At 41.5% G+C, this 17,617-nt stretch overlaps 1 protein-coding gene across 1 annotated transcript in view; it reads right to left on the reverse strand.

The window, feature by feature from the left end:
* The window catches only part of ANTXR2 (ANTXR cell adhesion molecule 2), a 147,821-nt gene that overhangs the window by 98,887 nt on the left and 31,317 nt on the right, over positions 1-17,617 (reverse strand). Inside the window, exons 8-10 of the mRNA XM_073002039.2 lie at positions 7,585-7,645; positions 5,919-6,014; positions 4,702-4,771 (exon numbers count right to left, since the gene is read on the reverse strand). Coding sequence (XP_072858140.2) covers positions 4,702-4,771; positions 5,919-6,014; positions 7,585-7,645 — 227 coding nt within the window. The remainder of the gene's footprint in view (positions 1-4,701; positions 4,772-5,918; positions 6,015-7,584; positions 7,646-17,617) is intronic.

Raw genomic sequence — 17,617 nt, forward strand, 5'->3', positions numbered from 1 at the left:
TCCATAGAAAATAGTGGGATAAAGTGGTGCTTAGCCCTTTCTCCACTCACTCTTCTGAGTCTCTGCTTCCTGAAACAGATTTTTATGAAGGGGGGAAAAAGGTGTTATGTGTTCATTCATTCAGACCAAAGCCCTCAGCATTCTGAGCTTTCAGTAGCCAACCTGAACCTCTAGGAAGCTCACATCAGCCGTTATAGCAAAGTGTGCTGCTTATATACCACCCCATAGAGACTAAAACCCTCTCTGGTGGTTAACAATTTTTTGATAGCACAGGCTGAGGTGGATACTCATTTTACCAACCTCAGAAGGAACGAAGGCTGAGCCAACCTTGAGCCAAATATCAGATTCATTGGTATCGAATGTTGACCATGAGCAGAGTTTTGGCTACCATATTGCATCTTAACCATTGCTCTTCTTATAGGCACAATAAGACTCTACTGCTAGTGCTTCCCAGCAGCCGGTATCCAAAGGCATCCTGCCTCTGTTAGGGGAGGTAATTAATATAGATATAGTTGCTAGCAATCTCTGATAGCATTATTTTTATTGAATCTGTCTAATTCTCTTTTTAAAGCTGACCCAGTTGGAGAACATTGTGTCATTTTGTGTGAGCAAGCTTCATTATTTGCCTACATGTTTTGTAAACAAGTGCTTCCTTTCATCTTTCCTAAATCTACCACTCAGTTTCATTAAATAAAGCTGGATTCCAGTACAAAGAGGGAGGGAGACTAGCTTTCCACTTACTTCACATCAACTTCCCATTTCCTGCTGTTTTCCACTTCCTGTCTTGCTTTCTGACCAACCTGAATACTATCAAGGAAGAGAAAACTCTTTCCTAAAGAGGCAAAAAAAATGAAGCCTATGATAAAGCAAAAGCCTAAGGCCATGTCTGAATGTGGAATTAACAATTAGCTTCCAGGACGACAGACACAATATTCAGCCCAGGCCACTGACACTTAGAATAAGGCCATAACAGCACTTTAGTTACACTGCTATAAAGCTGTAGATGTTAAACTAGTGCCTTATTTTTGTCACTGTATATTCAGCAGCCATACACTTCTTGACAAACAATTTTAATAATTGCTTGTAAGTGTCAGCGATAACGTGAGACATTTAGCCACAAGTCCAAGGACCACGCAGTAGAGAGTGTGTTATGTGCCCTATTTTCATCTGTGCACAATTTATGACAAGCCAGGCCTTTTCAGAGTTAAACACATTGGCTGCGGATTCATTTTTAAGGTGCTGTCTAAATCTGTTTGGTCACATTTGCCTATTTTAAGCTCATTTCAGATAGGGTGAATCTTCTCCAGAGAATGAGCACAAAGGGAAGTGGGCAGAGGGAGAGAGAGGAAGGGAGGGAGAGGAGAGCCAGCTTCTACTCAATCTTTCCTCTTAAAGACACAAAAGATCTAGCAAAATCAGAATATATCTTTTTCTGTTGTTGTTCCTGCTCCCTCCCCAAAAACTCACCTCCTCCTAAAAAAAAAATGAGTGGAAAAAGTTCCCCCAACCCAAGTTTGATGCCCCGCCTTTGCATTTTCAAATCCCTCCATTTCAGCATTCATGGCAAATCTCAACAATTCAAGTCTGTCGACAACACAGATGAACATTAGTATTTAATTGCTGTTTCGCAAACCGCTGAGAGTTCAAAACATTGCCTAATCTGACATCCCAAAAAGCAATTTTCTCCCAAAGGGTGAAAGAGAAATTGGCACTCCCACAGGAATTTTGCTGGCTGCATCCCAGTAGGAAGCAACAAATAAAACAGGCCAACTGAAACAGTCCATCACCTCCTTTGCAAGTTCCATTGCTTCAATGGGCCTACTCAAGTTGCAGCTTACTACTGGATGGCAACCTTTCCTTCTTCCTACATGAGTCACTGATCTAAGCTTTTTACTAACTGGAGGAGAAGGAGCCTCCAAGAACTCTTTCCTAAAATGTTTTAACCTTGACTCCCCCTACAAAAAAAACCCTGAAGATTGTAATATATGCAATATTTACCTGCTAATTAAAAAAAAAATCTAGCAAATGGCCAAGATAAGGCTATTGCAATAGCCCGCTTCTGGTTTAAAAAAAACCAATCTAAGGATCTTAACATTTTAAGTTATTTTTAATTTTACCTATATTGCATATATGTTCATAATTTTAAATTGTGCGATGCTCTGATAGGAATGAAGAAAGAAAGATCAAATCTAAAACTTATTTTATTGCTCATGCAACAAAAAAAATAATCTTTCTTACTGGCATGAACAATATCCAGGGACTGACCCCTTTTTGTGCCTACTGGAAATGAAAATGAAAACCTGTCACTACCAAAATGCCAAATTCTACTTGTAAGCAAATCATGTGGGGAATACAGGTCTGATTTGGAACAAAAGCATCCACATTTTCAGCAAATTTAGAGGGTAAATACAGGCCCTCAGTTGCTTTGGTTGCTTTGTCAAGAAAAAAGTCTGCTGCCCTTCATGTATTATCCCTAGTCAAATTTGTAAAACAAGTGAAATTTACTTATATAGTTTTCTAAGCCATATTTTAAGACTAAATTCCTCCTTAAGAGGTTTACCTCTTCAAAACTCCTGTGAGTTACTTTCTCAGAAATAAGATCCACTCTGCTGATTGGAGCTTACAACCTTGCATTACTGCCAGGCTCCTTTCAGCTCCTGGGAAATAGAAGGGGAAGATATGGAGGCAGTTACAGATTTTATTTTCCTGGGCTCCATGATCACTGCAGATGGAGACAGCAGCCACGAAATTAAAAGACGCCTTCTTCTTGGGAGGAAAGCGATGACAAATCTTGACAGCATCTTAAAAAGCAGAGACATCAACTTGCCAACAAAAGTCCGAATAGTCAAAGCTATGGTTTTTCCTGTCGTGATGTATGGAAGTGTGAGCTGGACCATAAAGAAAGCTGACTGCCGAAGAATTGATGCCTTTGAATTGTGGTGCTGGAGGAGACTCTTCAGAATCCCCTGGACTGCAAGGAGAACAAACCTATCAATTCTAAAGGAAATCAACTCTGAGTGCTCACTGGAAGGACAGATCCTGAAGCTGAGGCTCCAGTACTTTGGCCATCTAATGAGAAGAAAAGACTCCCTGGAAAAGACCCTGATGATGGGAAAGTGTGATGGCAAGAGGAGAAGGGGACGACCGAGGATGAGATGGCTGGACAGTGTCTGTGAAGCAACCAACATGAATTTGACACAACTCTGGGAGGCAGTAGAAGATAGGAGGGCCTGGCGTGCTCTGGTCACAAAGAGTCGGACACGACTAAACGACTAAACGAAACGAAATGATTACTGCCAGTTGAAATTCAGAAGAAAAAAAGTGTATAGCTCAACACAGAAATCACATATTTTGTGGAAAATAAAAGGATGGTTTACAGTGAAAGACTCATAGAACTACAGTTACAAAAAAATAGTAACATAGTTGCAAAATACTCATAGAACTACAGTTAGCAAGGATTAGTAACACAGTTGCAAATCATTTGACACTTTACAACAGTGTTGCCAGTTTTGAACTCTTGCTAGAAACAATTTTGTTTCTCTAATAATGTAGCACCGATAGCTGGATAGTTCATTAGTTGGGGTTCAATTCCCCAGTGTCCCTCCTGTGAGTAGAGCCAACCTATGTGGCCCAGGGTGCCCCCAGGAGAAGGAAATGGGAAACCACCACTTCCGAATATTCTCTTACCTAGAAACTCTGGAAAGTTGGAATCGACTTGATGGCACATTGTTTTTGTTGTTGTTGCTGCACACTTGCATGAAAATATGAGACTACAGTGGGGTCTTGACTTACGAACTTAATCCGTATTGGAAGGCAGTTCTCAGGTTGAAAAGTTCTTAAGTCGAATCTGCATTTCCCATAGGAATGCATTGAAAACCATTTAATCCGTATCTGCTCTTTTCGTCCATAGAAACCAATGGGAAGCTGCTATTCCGCCTTCTGCCACTAGAGGGGGATATTTTTTTCTTTTAACCTAAGATGATTTAGCATTAAAAAAAGGGAAAAAAGAGTCCGTAACTCAAATCTAAGTTTATAAGTCGAGTCCGTATATTCCTATGAGAGTGGTTCGTAAGTCGAAACGTTCGTATGTCGAGCCGTTCGTAAGTTGAGACCCCACTGTATAGGTTTGTCTCCAACCCTATTTCACTTGCTTCAATATGCTTGATAAAAGGCAGAAATCGCTTGTGGATCAGGATGGGGTATTCTTAACCCCAAACGTTTCACAGGAAGATCCCCCTTCAACCCTGGCCACAAGCTTTCCTTGATAGGATGGTATTGTTCTTCCAATTTTTCCCCAGTTTTAAAATTCTACCACTAGAAAAACTGAAAAATTCCTTCTGAAAAGAAATAAACTTTGTCGCTTTTCAACTTTGTGCTTCGGACAGAATAATTCCACATTCTCCCTTAATCAGGAAAGACCGGACGATGGTTACAAAGCCAGACCAGTCACTCACACAGCAATACAAATGGTTTCATTGGGCTCACGACAGCATTTACATTTTTTATTTAATACTTACTGGAGTGGTTCCCAACCTTGGGTCCCCAGATGTTCTTGGACTACAGGTCTCGGACATCCTGGCCAGTACAAATAGTGGTAAAGGCTTCTGAAAGTTTCAATAGAAGAACATCTGGAGAACCAAGGATGGGAACTATGGATTTATTCCATACTTGGGTGGGGAGGGGCTTCACAGAATTACTTACTGGCCAACTTCATGGAGAATAGGTGCTGGACACAGCATAAAATCAGCTTCCACCCTCCTGGGCTTTTCATCTGAAACAAATAAGCAAAATCACTGCACGATCGTAACGCTTGGAATTACTTCCCCAGATTAGAAGACAATCTGGAAAAAGTATTACCCTTTTATTAAAAACCTGAGTTTTTTTCTGCCAGTCAGGAGTGACTCACAATAGGACCTTTGATCATGGGATGCCCCACTACTGGAGACTTCTAACTGAAGGCAGACGCTCCATCTCAGCATTCAACAGATTAACAGATTGTCTCATGCTCAATCCTACAAACAATCACTTGTATAGCCTACTGTACAGTGGTGCCTCGCTTAACGATGTTAATTGGTTCCATTAAAAAAATCGTTGTGTGAAAACATCGTTAAGTGAAACACCATTTCCCATAGGAATGCATTGAAAACCGGTAAATCCATTCCAATTGGAACAGATTAATGCTTGCAATCATTAGCCCACCTCCTGAACCCTATGCAAAACTTAATTTGGTGTTGTTCTGAGTCGTTGTTAAACAGACCATTCAAAGGCTTTCAATGGAGAATTTAAAAAATCACCAAAAATTAACAACGACTCAGAACAACACCAAATTAAGTTTGCATAGGGTTCAGGAGGTGGGCTAACGATTGCAAGCATTTTAAAACAGGTTTCTAACAGTTTAAGACACTTTTACAGGAGCGAAAAAGGGACATCGTTAAGTGAAATTCCCCCATAGAGAACATCGTTAAACGATGGGGGAAATTCCTTAAAGAAACCCATCGCTGTGTGAATTCATCGTTGTATGAAGCAATCATTGTGCGAGGCACCACTGTACTTAAAACAGTTTATATCCTAGTAGGCAAGCCTGGGATTTCACTATCAGTGTAAAAATCTTCACATCTTCAGTAAGCCGTATTAAACACCCCGCATGCTGGAAGTGCTGGATAAATATTATTATTAGGTTTCTGTGTTGACATCTGGATTATAAATGTCTTGAGTCACGAACCTGACTAGTTGCTTGTTTTATTCTGCAGATTGTTAGCATGCATTGATGGGGTATATTACATAATAATGAGAAACAGGAGGAGGAAGAGGAGCACTAATCATAAAGGTACCAGATGAATTAAAATTCATAGAATGAGAGAGAGGAAAAAGTTTTGTATTTCACAACATGATTTTATGGTGTTTTTATGGATACTTACTTATTGTTGTTCCATTTACAACATAGGAACAAACGACACTCTCCTTTGTCCTTCCCAAATTGAAGCCACTTCCTCTGAGAACGACCTGAAATTCCTCTGAAAGCAGATGGAGAAACAACAAATAAGTTTGTAAACTCTAGAACTGAAGGAATAAACAAAATACATAGTGTGGGGTTTTTTTATTCAAAAGAACTAAATTAGTGAGGCCAGCAAACTGAGGGTTTTATTACCGTTTCCCCATCTAATAGGAGGTCAAGGCTTTTATATTTTATGGCGAATGTCAGAAATATAGTAGCAGTGACAGCCGTTAAGTATCACGAAGTTCCAACATCTGCTGGTAAACCAGTTGGGGAAAAGACTCAAGAGTTTGACTGGTGTGTGCCGGTGCTAGAAAGAGAAACCTTTCTCGCCAACTTTCAGGTCTTGCCTCTCAAACTCGTTTCAAAGGAGTGTTTTGTAAGCTCCTCCCTCAGAAGCAGGTTAAAACCATGCATGCTGTGGACAAAAAGGATGGGGCAGTGCTTTTCTTCCGCTCTCAAAATCCTATAAGGCAAGATCATTCAGCCACACGCCCTATAAAAAGAGGAACCCTTTCACACAATGTTCAGCTCAGCGGTGGAACCCATTGCCACAAGATGTTGTGGAGGCTGCCAAGGTGAAAGGCTCTGAACGTGAACAAGCATACAGTGGTGCCTTGCTTGACGACGTTAATTCATTCCAGTGAAATCGCTGTAGAGCGAAAACGTCGTCAAATGAAATTAAAAACCCCACTGAAACGCATTGAAAACCGTTCAATGCGTTCCAATGGGCTGAATATCTGCTCTTCCAGCGAGGATCCTCCACATGGCAGCCATTTTCTGGTGCCTGTTAAGCGAAAAATTCGTCCTAAAAACAGCGGGGGGCCATTTTCTGCAGCTGGTGGCCATTCTGAAACCCGACAATCAGCTGTTTGCTGATCGTCGTAAAGCGAAAATTGGTTCCTGAAGCAGGGAACTGATCATCGTGAAACAAAAAAAACATTTAAACCATCGTTTTGCGATCGCAAAAGCGATCGAAAAACTTCAACGTTAAGCAGATTCGTCATAGAGCGGTGTAATCGTCCAGCGGGGCACGACTGTATTTATGAGGATGGGGTCATCAATGTTTGCAAGCTAAAGTGGGCGTATGGCACATCCCCTACCAGAAGCTATATGCCTCTCAGTACCAGTTACTAGTAACCATGAGAGAGAAGATGCAGCTGCCTTCACTTCATTCATGTTCTGCAGGCAGACATCCTGTGGGAACTCACTGGACACTTCCCACTGGGCACCCTTTGTTTCAAGAGACAGCCAGCTGGCCACAATGTGAATTGTGAGTCCTTAATCAGGAACACAATGCTGAACTTTAATATGATTCAGCATGACTCCTCTGAAATTTTCAGAAGCACAGTCTCAGTGCGATAAACAGTATTACAAACCAAACCTTGCTACAAATAAACAACTCCGGGTTGTCTTTAAGGAAAAGCATGGCTGTTTAAATTTGTAATGCAGACGCTGGCAAAATGGAGAAGGGCGGGAAGAACCTTTGACTCACATCTTCCTACTCAGCATATGGAACTGTTGAGTTCCACATTTTGCCCAAGAATCGTCAATATTTGCTCATTGTTTTCCAGTTCCAGCAAACTCACCTCCCACACAAACGCTGGAGGGCTCCAGGTTTAAAATCTCCGTGCACGACTGCTTCAATATCTGTTTTGGGGAAACAGGAAGAATTTTCCAAAATTAAAAAAAAAAGTTACAAAGTTTGCCAAGGCGAAAAATGCAGTGATTTTGACAAATTATACTGGAGAGCAGCCATAAATACCTGGCCTGGGAGGAACCTGTCATGGATTTAATAATTGTCTAGAGAACGGCTTTTCCCGTCACTCAGAACAGGTGAGTAAATAGAGAAGTTATACAGATTTCAGACATGGGTTTTCTTTGGATGGCCATCTCTCAATATTTGTCTCCCATGATTCAGAGCAAAGGAAGCAGCTCAAACGGCTTCTCTAGAGCCCTCTCTCTAGAACTTAACATCAACAGCACAGAGCACAGCACAGAACTGTCTACTTTTCATAGTTTTTCTCTATCAGCTTCAAATTAAATATAATTGCTTCATGTTATATTTTTACGTTTATAATGTCTTTAAGTTATAACGTTTACAACAATTTTTGTTTTTTTATAATTATTTCATGTGCATTTTATGTTAATTAAACGTTGTTGATTATTGTTCTCATTTTTGTGGTGAACCGCTGAGAGTCGCCTTAGTAACCAGATGGGCAGTATACCATACCATACCATACCATACCAATCCATCCATCAAGGGGTTCAGCCCACTTTCGACTCAGGCCATCACAGATGTGAAAACTTGTCTGGGGGGTAAGGAAGTTATTACTCCCTGAATCACACAATCAGTATGGCTTGAAAAATATGTAGAAAAACAATACTAGCTGTTGACAAGAACTCTGTGCCTAAATACCCAAACCATGGAACACCTTTGGCATTCCAGATGTTTTTGGCCTTCACATCTCATCAGGCCATCGTGGTCAATGGTAAAGGTGTGTGGAAGCTGCTGCTCAAAACATGTGGAGTGCCAAAGATTCCCCACTGCTAGCTGCATAGTTCAATCACACAACACTTATTGCTTCATCCTCACCCATTCTTCTGTTCACACACCTCACTGAACTTCAAATGAGTCTTCTCTGACTTGGTGCCCTCCAAGTATGACACAGATTAAAGATAAAAGTGGTTGTCTCCCAATACATCCAAAGCAGTGTTTCCCAACCTTGGTTAACCCAGGGGTACTTAGATTGCAGTTCCCAGAAACCTTGACCACCAGCTCTGCTGGCTGGAGTTTCTGGAAACTGCAGTCCAAGAACACCTGGATTACCTGATCTAAAGGATACTATAAAGTCTGTTCCACAGGGTGCGGAAATGAATAGGGCAGTGGTTTCCAACCTTGAGTCCCCAGATTTTCTTGGATTACAGCTTCCAGAAATCCTGGCCAGCGCAACTAGTGGCGAAGAGTTCTGGGAGTTTTAGTCAAAGAACATCTGGATACTCAAGTGTTGGGAACCACTGGAATAGAGACCTGCTTGTTTGGGAGGGGGGTTAATAATGTAAAATGTCATATTGGGTAGATCTAGGTGGGAGGAGGCACTCCGTTAGATACTGAGGTCCTAAACTGTTTAGGGATTTATATGTTATCATTAACACTTTCAAGGCAGCCAGAGTGGGGGAAATATGCTGATGTTTTCTCACCCCAGTGAGAAGTCTGGCCACCGCATCCTACACCATTTGAAGCTTCCGCATCAATCTCAAAGGTAGCTCCACGTAGAGTGCATTGCAGTAGTGTAATCTCGAGATTACGAGCACATGGACCAAAGTGATGAGCGCCCCAACATCAAGATAGGGATGCAGCTGGCCAATTATCAATCATTCTGGGGTACAAATAAACAGCTTCCAAGACATTCATATTTCATATTGTCATATGAAGACCAAAAGAAAGAGGTTCCTTAAGAACAAGTTCTCAGGCACAGCCTAACTGGTCTACAATGCTGCAAAAGCATCTACCACTTATCCTTGCTGATTAAAATAATTTCTAATGAAACCATGCTAGAATCGGATGCTGAGTTCCACTGGGGAAACACAAGCACTTTAATTTTAATAAGTATTACCTCATTCTGCCTGTCACCAATTCCTGTTGCAACAACAGGAACCCTGATGCAGAATTACAACATTTCTCTACCTCTCTGTATTTCAGTTTCCTTTGTAAACATACAGTGGTAAATATGCAGATATACATAATGTGGGAAACAGTGTGGTTTGCTGGGGTCTGCACAATTTTAAAAATACATTCACAATAGTTTAGCCACTCTCTCAGCCTTCTGCATTACATCTTAAGCAGTGTCTTTGAAATTATTATGATCCACTGAGATAAAACTAGACTTCTATCAGGGTGGATGAGGAAAAGAGTGGACCTTAAGCCCTACTCAACTTGATACATTCCACTGTGTTACACTTTGCATATTACAAGGGGCTGCCTACATCCCACTGTGCTTCTGGCATAAAGCCTCCGGTGGAAACGGCATAAAGCGTCTGAACAAAGCGATGGGATCTTATGGAATGTTGACAGATAAGTCAACTGTTCAGCAAACAAACCTGTTAGCAGAAAAAAAAATAAACTACCCATCTTCCAAAAGTCATCAGTTGCAATGGGGATTAAACAGACCCCATGCAAGAAACAGCTATTTGAGATAGGGATGGGAAAGCCAGTGCAAGAATCCTAGTGAACTTCATACCATAGAAGGCATGTTTACAGAGCCAGAATGTTCAAAAGAGAGGAGCACATAAATAGTGAGGTGGTAACATGCAATATATAATGCTGCCCTGATTCTTAGCTTTGGGGAAGAAGGCACATGTGTTTGTCTTTGTTTACAGGATGTGCAGTCCTCCAAAGCAGCAGAGTTTGAACAGTCCTATTAATCATCAGACGTCTCTCTGAAATATCATCCCCAACATTTGCCAGAGAACAACAGTATGCAAAGAGAACAACAAAATGCAAACAGAAGAAGACATGAAGTTAGTTGCTGCATAAGGACTTGACAGACCAGTGTAAAGTACTCTTACAATATATTATAAATCTAAACAGGGCTGTAAACCTCCTTAGAACAGTGTAGAGACATTGACAGTACTGATGCAATCTCTTTTATTTCCTGTGGGTTTGTGCCAAATGTGGGGCATTCTCAGTCTTTGCACTGAGGCTCCACTTCCCAAGAATTTCCGGGCTGCAACCTCACAGAAAAGTCTCTTTATAAGCACAGACATAGTGTGAAACATCATGAGTTTTTTCAACCAAGATCACAAGATATAATGTAGGTTTTTTTCCCAATATGTTACCCTATAGAATTCAGGATCGTCGGCCAGCACCAAAATGGTATATTTTGGTAGTATTCAACTACTGGTGGTTATATCACCAGTGGGATGCAGAAGTTGGCCTAGGTGGGACACAAGATCTTCCTAACATGCCATTACAGAATTATTACTTTTAAGTTGGAGGGTTAGCCATAGCAGTAACATTTATGGTTGATAACACTACTGCACTTGGGAAAAAAAATCTTATCTTTGTGTGTTTTGCAGTTATTGTATCAGTAAAATTTACACCCAACAATGCCATCACAAATTACCACTGAAATTGACTTCTTTTGTGTTAATGCTCACTCTCAACCACACGACTGTGACTCTGATGGCCTTTAAACCTACCATAACCAGTAAATATAATAACAGAATGCCTCTAAACACATAATTGTCTTCCTTAGAAAAAGTGGGCATTTTTTTCCCTATCGTGACAAGTTCTTTGGCAGTACGACTTAGCAGAACCTAAGATATGAAAAACTGGGAGCCAGTGGTATAGTTGCTACATCCAGAGGAGGACATTGGAGACGTGAGATCAAATCTGTGCTCATTCTCCAGATTGCAGACATGTTTTAATCCCCTTAATCTTTTTTTTTCTTCAAATATTTTGCTGAGCATGTAACAGGCTGTACAAGAAGGAACATTTTGCTTCCTTCGGGGACTTGGACCCCTAGCAAAAATTCATGATCTGATCATTATTTAAAGTACTGTATCTGGAAGAAAGGCTTGCGATAGCTATGTCAGCCAGAGACACTGGGCAAGCAGTCTTTCTTTGAAAAAGTTGAAATTCTTGTCATTTTAGATGCAACGTCTCTCCTTCCCCCCCCCCTTCATCTCTGTCCTTTCATCTGTCTTTTTTTTTTTACTTTGCAAGTAAGATTAACAACAATTAATCAGATACTTCTTTTTCAGACTTGTTCACATAGGACTGTAGCTCGAGTGGGAGACCAGGAAGAGGCCTCAAACATGAAGAAGATTCCAAGCATCTTGCCATCAAGATGAATGAAGACGCGGACTGAGCAAATCATCATTAATTGAGCTTGACATCTCCTGCAAGCAGCCTTCCCCAACGCGTGGGTCTAAAACTTTCAGACTCCCCAAGCAGCATAGCCAAGTCGAGGAAGGTTGTTTTAAAGGATATGGGCAAGAACCCTAAAAATAATAATAATAATAACCTGTGAGTGGGCATTCATGAGTTCCCTCACATTGTGGAGAGCAGAGAAATAGTAACTTTTCCAAGCTCTACTTTATAGTCAATGCTACGTCCAAATAGCAACATCCTTTCTCCATCTCCCAATGCTGCTCAAATCTTCTGTGTGCTGTTGGCACGCAAGATAATGAAGATAATGAATAATAATACCCCAATTAATGTCCAGCAAGAGCGCTGAAGCACTAGTGTAATGTGAAGCAACAGCATAAAGTAAGAGCTTCAAAGATCCCCAGCCACACTTGAGCCAGGAATTCTGAGAATCAACACAGATGGGGAATGTGTAGCCCTCCAGATACTGCTGGAATGCAAGTCCTATCATCTCCCTCCATTGACTATCTGGCTAGTGGCTGGATAGCTCAGTGGTTTAGGCATCTGGCTGGAGAGGAAGAGGTTGGGTGTTCAATTCCCCCATGGGGCATCCTAAACAGGGGCCAGATTCAATGATCCATAGGATCCTTTCTAGCTTTGCAGTTCTAAGATCATGATGATGATTTGCAGTCTATTAACAGTTGAAGAGCCGGGCATTCACCAACCTTATCTTCAGGGTAAGTCACTGGCTCTCTCAAGCTGCACTATCCCGTTTGCAATATAGGGATAATAATAGAGGTCTTCCTTACAAAGTCATTGAAAGGATTACTGAGATACTGAATGTGAAATAAGTGGTTTCTTATTAGCAGACATTGAATAATACGCTGTTGTGTTACACAGTGTGCACTCACTCTCACACAAACTCCCTCATATACTTTCAGTTTAGCATAAGTGACGTTACCCTTCTAGCAGCTCTGTTTATGTAAGAATGGGCTTTTGGAAAATTCTACTTCAATGCATCCCCAATGCATTTACCAAAGGTAAAAAAGGCCAGAAATAAAATAGTGTATCCAAGATGGGTGACTTTTTGACCAATGCACATTATACATTAATAATTAGGAAAATATGCTAAGCGTCAATTCATTTCACAGTGTCATTTGATTTTGCTTAGCTGTAGCATGCAGTTCAAAAGATTTTGGCAGCCACTCCTACCATAAATCACAACTCTCCTGGCATCTGTTCCTTGTGCGAAACAGCCCACAAGGTTCAGTCATTCTGGGCACGCCTTCAGAACAACTGGATCTCTTTTTTCCAAAGAACTATTGGTTTTCAGATTAGTGGAATCGATCAAACATGCAGCGGGACAACTGTTTTAGTAATTGAAAATATAGGGACTGTTGGATGGTACCCACTAAATTGAAAGCTCTTTAACAATATACGGAACATGTGCAAAATACTCCAAACACCACGATCTTAAAAACGACAAGAGTTTTGCAAAGCACAGATATCCTCCTAATACATGCCATCCTCCACAGACTCTTTTACAGATGGAGGAGAGGAAGGAAAAGATGACTGTATGGAGAAAAAATGCTAGCCGCAACACATACAGATAAGCTGCTTAAATTCCACTACTGTGCAACAGTGTAGAGCTTTTTCTAGATTATATCTAAAGACATACTGATACCTGTTTAATGGTTGTTTTAATATTTGTATATTCTCTGTTTTTATATTGTTTTTTTTAATTGTGGCAAGCCACCCAGTTTGAGGAGAAAAGCAAAGTGAAGATAGATAGATAGATAGATAGATAGATAGATAGATAGATAGATAGATAGATAGATAGATAGATAGATAGATAGATAGATAGATAGATAGATAGATAGATAGATAGATAGATAGATAGATGTGTGTGTGTGTTTAGTCGTTTAGTCGTGTCCGACTCTTCGTGACCCCATGGACCAGAGCACGCCAGGCCCTCCTGTCTTCTACTGCCTCCCGGAGTTGTGTCAGGTTCATGTTGGTTGCTTCGCAGACACTGTCCAGCCATCTCATCCTCGGTCGTCCCCTTCTCCTCTTGCCATCACACCTTCCTAACATCAAGGTCTTTTCCAGGGAGTCTTCTCTTCTCATGAGATGGCCAAAGTACTGGAGCCTCAGCTTCAGGATCTGTCCTTCAAGTGAGCATTCAGGGTTGATTTCCTTTAGAACTGATAGGTTTGTTCTCCTTGCAGTCCAGGGGATTCTCAAGAGCCTCCTCCAGCACCACAATTCAAAGGCATCAATTCTTCGGCGGTCTGCTTTCTTTATGGTCCAGCTCTCATTTCCGTACATCACGACAGGAAAAACCATAGCTTTGACTATTCGGACTTTTGTTGGCAAGGTGATGTCTCTGCTTTTCAAGATGCTGTCAAGATTTGTCATCGCTTTCCTCCCAAGAAGAAGGCGCCTTTTAATTTCAGGGCTGCTGTCTCCATCTGCAGTGATCATGGAGCCCAGGAAGATAAAATTTGACACTGCCTCCATATCTTCCCCTTCTATTTCCCAGGAGGTGATGGGACCAGTGGCCATGATCTTAGTTTTTTTGATGTTGAGTTTCAGACCGTTTTTTGCACTCTCCTCTTTCACTCTCATTACAAGGTTCTTTAATTCCTCCTCACTTTCTGCCATCAGAGTGGTATCATCTGCATATCGGAGGTTGTTGATATTTCTTCCGGCAATCTTAATTCCGGCTTGGGTTTCTTCCAGTCCAGCCTTCCGCATGATGTATTCCGCATATAAGTTAAATAAGCTGGGGGACAATATACAGCCTTGCCGTACTCCTTTCCCAATTTTGAACCACTCAGTTGTTCCATGACCAGTTCTAACTGTTGCCTCCTGTCCCACATATAGGTTTCTCAGGAGACAGATAAAGTGGTCAGGCACTCCCATTTCTTTAAGAACTTGCCATAGTTTGCTGTGGTCCACACAGTCAAAGGCTTTCGCATAGTCAATGAAGCAGAAGTAGATATTTTTCTGGAACTCTCTGGCTTTCTCCATAATCCAGCGCAAGTTAGCAATTTGGTCTCGAGTTCCTCTGCCTCTTCGGAATCCAGCTTGTACTTCTGGGAGTTCTCGGTCCACATACTGCTGAAGCCTACCTTGTAGGATTTTGAGCATAACCTTGCTAGCGTGCAAAATGAGTGCAATTGTACGGTAGTTGGAGCATTCTTTGGCACTGCCTTTCTTTGGGATTGGGATGTAGACTGATCTTTTCCAATCCTCTGGCCACTGTTGAGTTTTCCAAACTTGCTGGCATATTGAATGTAGCACCTTAACAGCATCATCTTTCAAGATTTTAAATAGTTCAGCTGGAATGCCATCACCTCCACCGGCCTTGTTGTTAGCCAGGCTTTCTAAGGCCCACTTGACTTCGCTCTCCAGGATGTCTGGCTCAAGGTCAGCAACTACATTGTCTGGGTTGTCCAGGATATCCAAATCTTTCTGATATAATTCCTCTGTGTATTCTTGCCACCTCGTCTTGACGTCTTCTGCTTCTGTTAGGTCCTTCCCATTTTTGTCTTTTATCATGTTCATCTTTGCGCAAAATGTTCCTCTAATATGTCCAATTTTCCTGAACAGATCTCTGGTCTTTCCTTTTCTGTTATCTTCCTCTATTTCTTTGCATTGTTCATTTAAGAAGGCCCTCTTGCCTCTCCTTGCTATTCTTTGGAAGTCTGCATTCAATTTTCTGTAGCTTTCCCTATCTCCCTTGCATTTTGCTTCCCTTCTCCTCGCTGCTATTTCTAAGGCCTCGTTGGACAGCCACTTTGCTTTCTTGCATTTCCTTTTCTTTGGGATGGTTTTCGTTGCTGCCTCCTGGACAATGTTACGAGCCTCTATCCAAAGTTCTTCAGGCACTCTGTCCACCAAATCTAGTTCCTTAAATCTGTTCTTTACTTCCACTGTGTATTCATAAGGGATTTGGTTTAGATTATACCTGAGTGGCCCAGTGGTTTTTCCTAATCTCTTCAGTCTAAGCTTGAATTTTGCTATGAGAAGCTGATGATCAGAACCGCAGTCAGCTCCAGGTCTTGTTTTTGCTGACTGTATAGAGCTTCTCCATCTTTGGCTGCAGAGAATATAATCAATCTGATTTCGATATTGCCCATCTGGTGATTTCCATGTATAGAGTCGCCTCTTGTGTTGTTGGAAAAGAGTGTTTGTGATGACCAGCTTATTCTCTTGACAAAACTCTATTAGCCTTTGTCCTGCTTCGTTCTGAACTCCAAGGCCAAACTTCCCTGTTGTTCCTTTTATCTCTTGGCTCCCTACTTTAGCATTCCAGTCCCCTAGAATGAGAAGAACATCTTTCTTTGGTGTCAGTTCTAGAAGGTGTTGTAAATCTTCATAGAATTGTTCAATTTCAGTCTCCTCAGCAATGCTGGTTGGTGCATAAACTTGGATTATTGTGATGTTGAATGGTCTGCCTTGGATTCGTATTGACATCATTCTATCATTTTTGAGATTGTATCCCATTACAGCTTTTCCCACTCTTTTGTTGACTATGAGGGCTACTCCATTCCTTCTACGGGATTCTTGCCCACAATAGTAGATATAATAATCATCTGAGCTGAATTCGCCCATTCCTGTCCATTTTAGTTCACTGATGCCCAGGATGTCGATGTTTATTCTTGCCATCTCCTGTTTGACCACCTCCAGCTTCCCAACGTTCATAGATCTTACATTCCAGGTTCCTATGCAGTATTTTTCTTTGCAGCATTGGATTTTCCTTTCACTTCCAGGCACGTCCACAGCTGAGCGTCCTTTCGGCTTTGGCCCAACCACTTCATTAGCTCTGGAGCTACTTGTACTTGTCCTCCACTCTTCCTCAGTAGCATGTTGGACGCCTTCCGACCTGAGGGGCCCATCTTCCAGCGTCATATCTTTTAGCCTTTTGTTTCTGATCATGGGGCGTTCTTGGCAAAGATACTGGAGTGGCTTGCCATTTCCTACTCCAGGTGGATTGCGTTTAGTCAGAACTCTCCACTATGTCCTGTCCGTCTTGGGTGTCCCTGCACGGCATAGCCCATAGCTTCTCTGAGTTACTCAAGCCCCTTCGCCACGACAAGGCAGCAATCCATGAAGGTGAGATAGATAGATAGATAGATAGATAGATAGATAGATAGATAGATAGATAGATAGATAGATAGATAGATAGATAGATAGATAGATAGATAGATAGATAGATAGATAGATAGATAGATAGATAGATAGATAGATAGATAGATAGATAGATAGATAGATAGATAGATAGATAGATAGATAGATAGATAGGTAGGTAGGTAGGTAGGTAGGTAGGTAGGTAGGTAGGTAGGTAGGCAGGCAGGCAGGCAGGCAGGCAGGCAGGCAGGCAGGCAGGCAGGCAGGTAGGTAGGCAGGTAGGCAGATAGGCAGATAGGCAGATAGGCAGATAGGCAGATAGGCAGATAGGTAGATAACACTTTAGATACAGTAACTCAAATGTAGATTTTTAAAAATAATTTCCAAACGGCACAGCTGGAAGGGATCCTATAGATCATCGAGTCCAGCCCGTGTTAAGGAAATCCAGTGTGGAATTAAACTCCCAACCTCCGGCTCCATGGTTGGAGACCTTAGCTACTGAGATACCCAGCAGTTTTTTCCATTTTTCTTACTTGAATATTCCAGTATATGAGGAGGAAGAGGGACTTATTTCCAACCCTTAAGAGATAGTACATCTCACAAGTCTGAACTCT

The sequence above is a fragment of the Pogona vitticeps genome, chromosome 5, assembly GCF_051106095.1.
Source record: "Pogona vitticeps strain Pit_001003342236 chromosome 5, PviZW2.1, whole genome shotgun sequence".
NCBI lineage: Eukaryota > Metazoa > Chordata > Lepidosauria > Squamata > Agamidae > Pogona > Pogona vitticeps.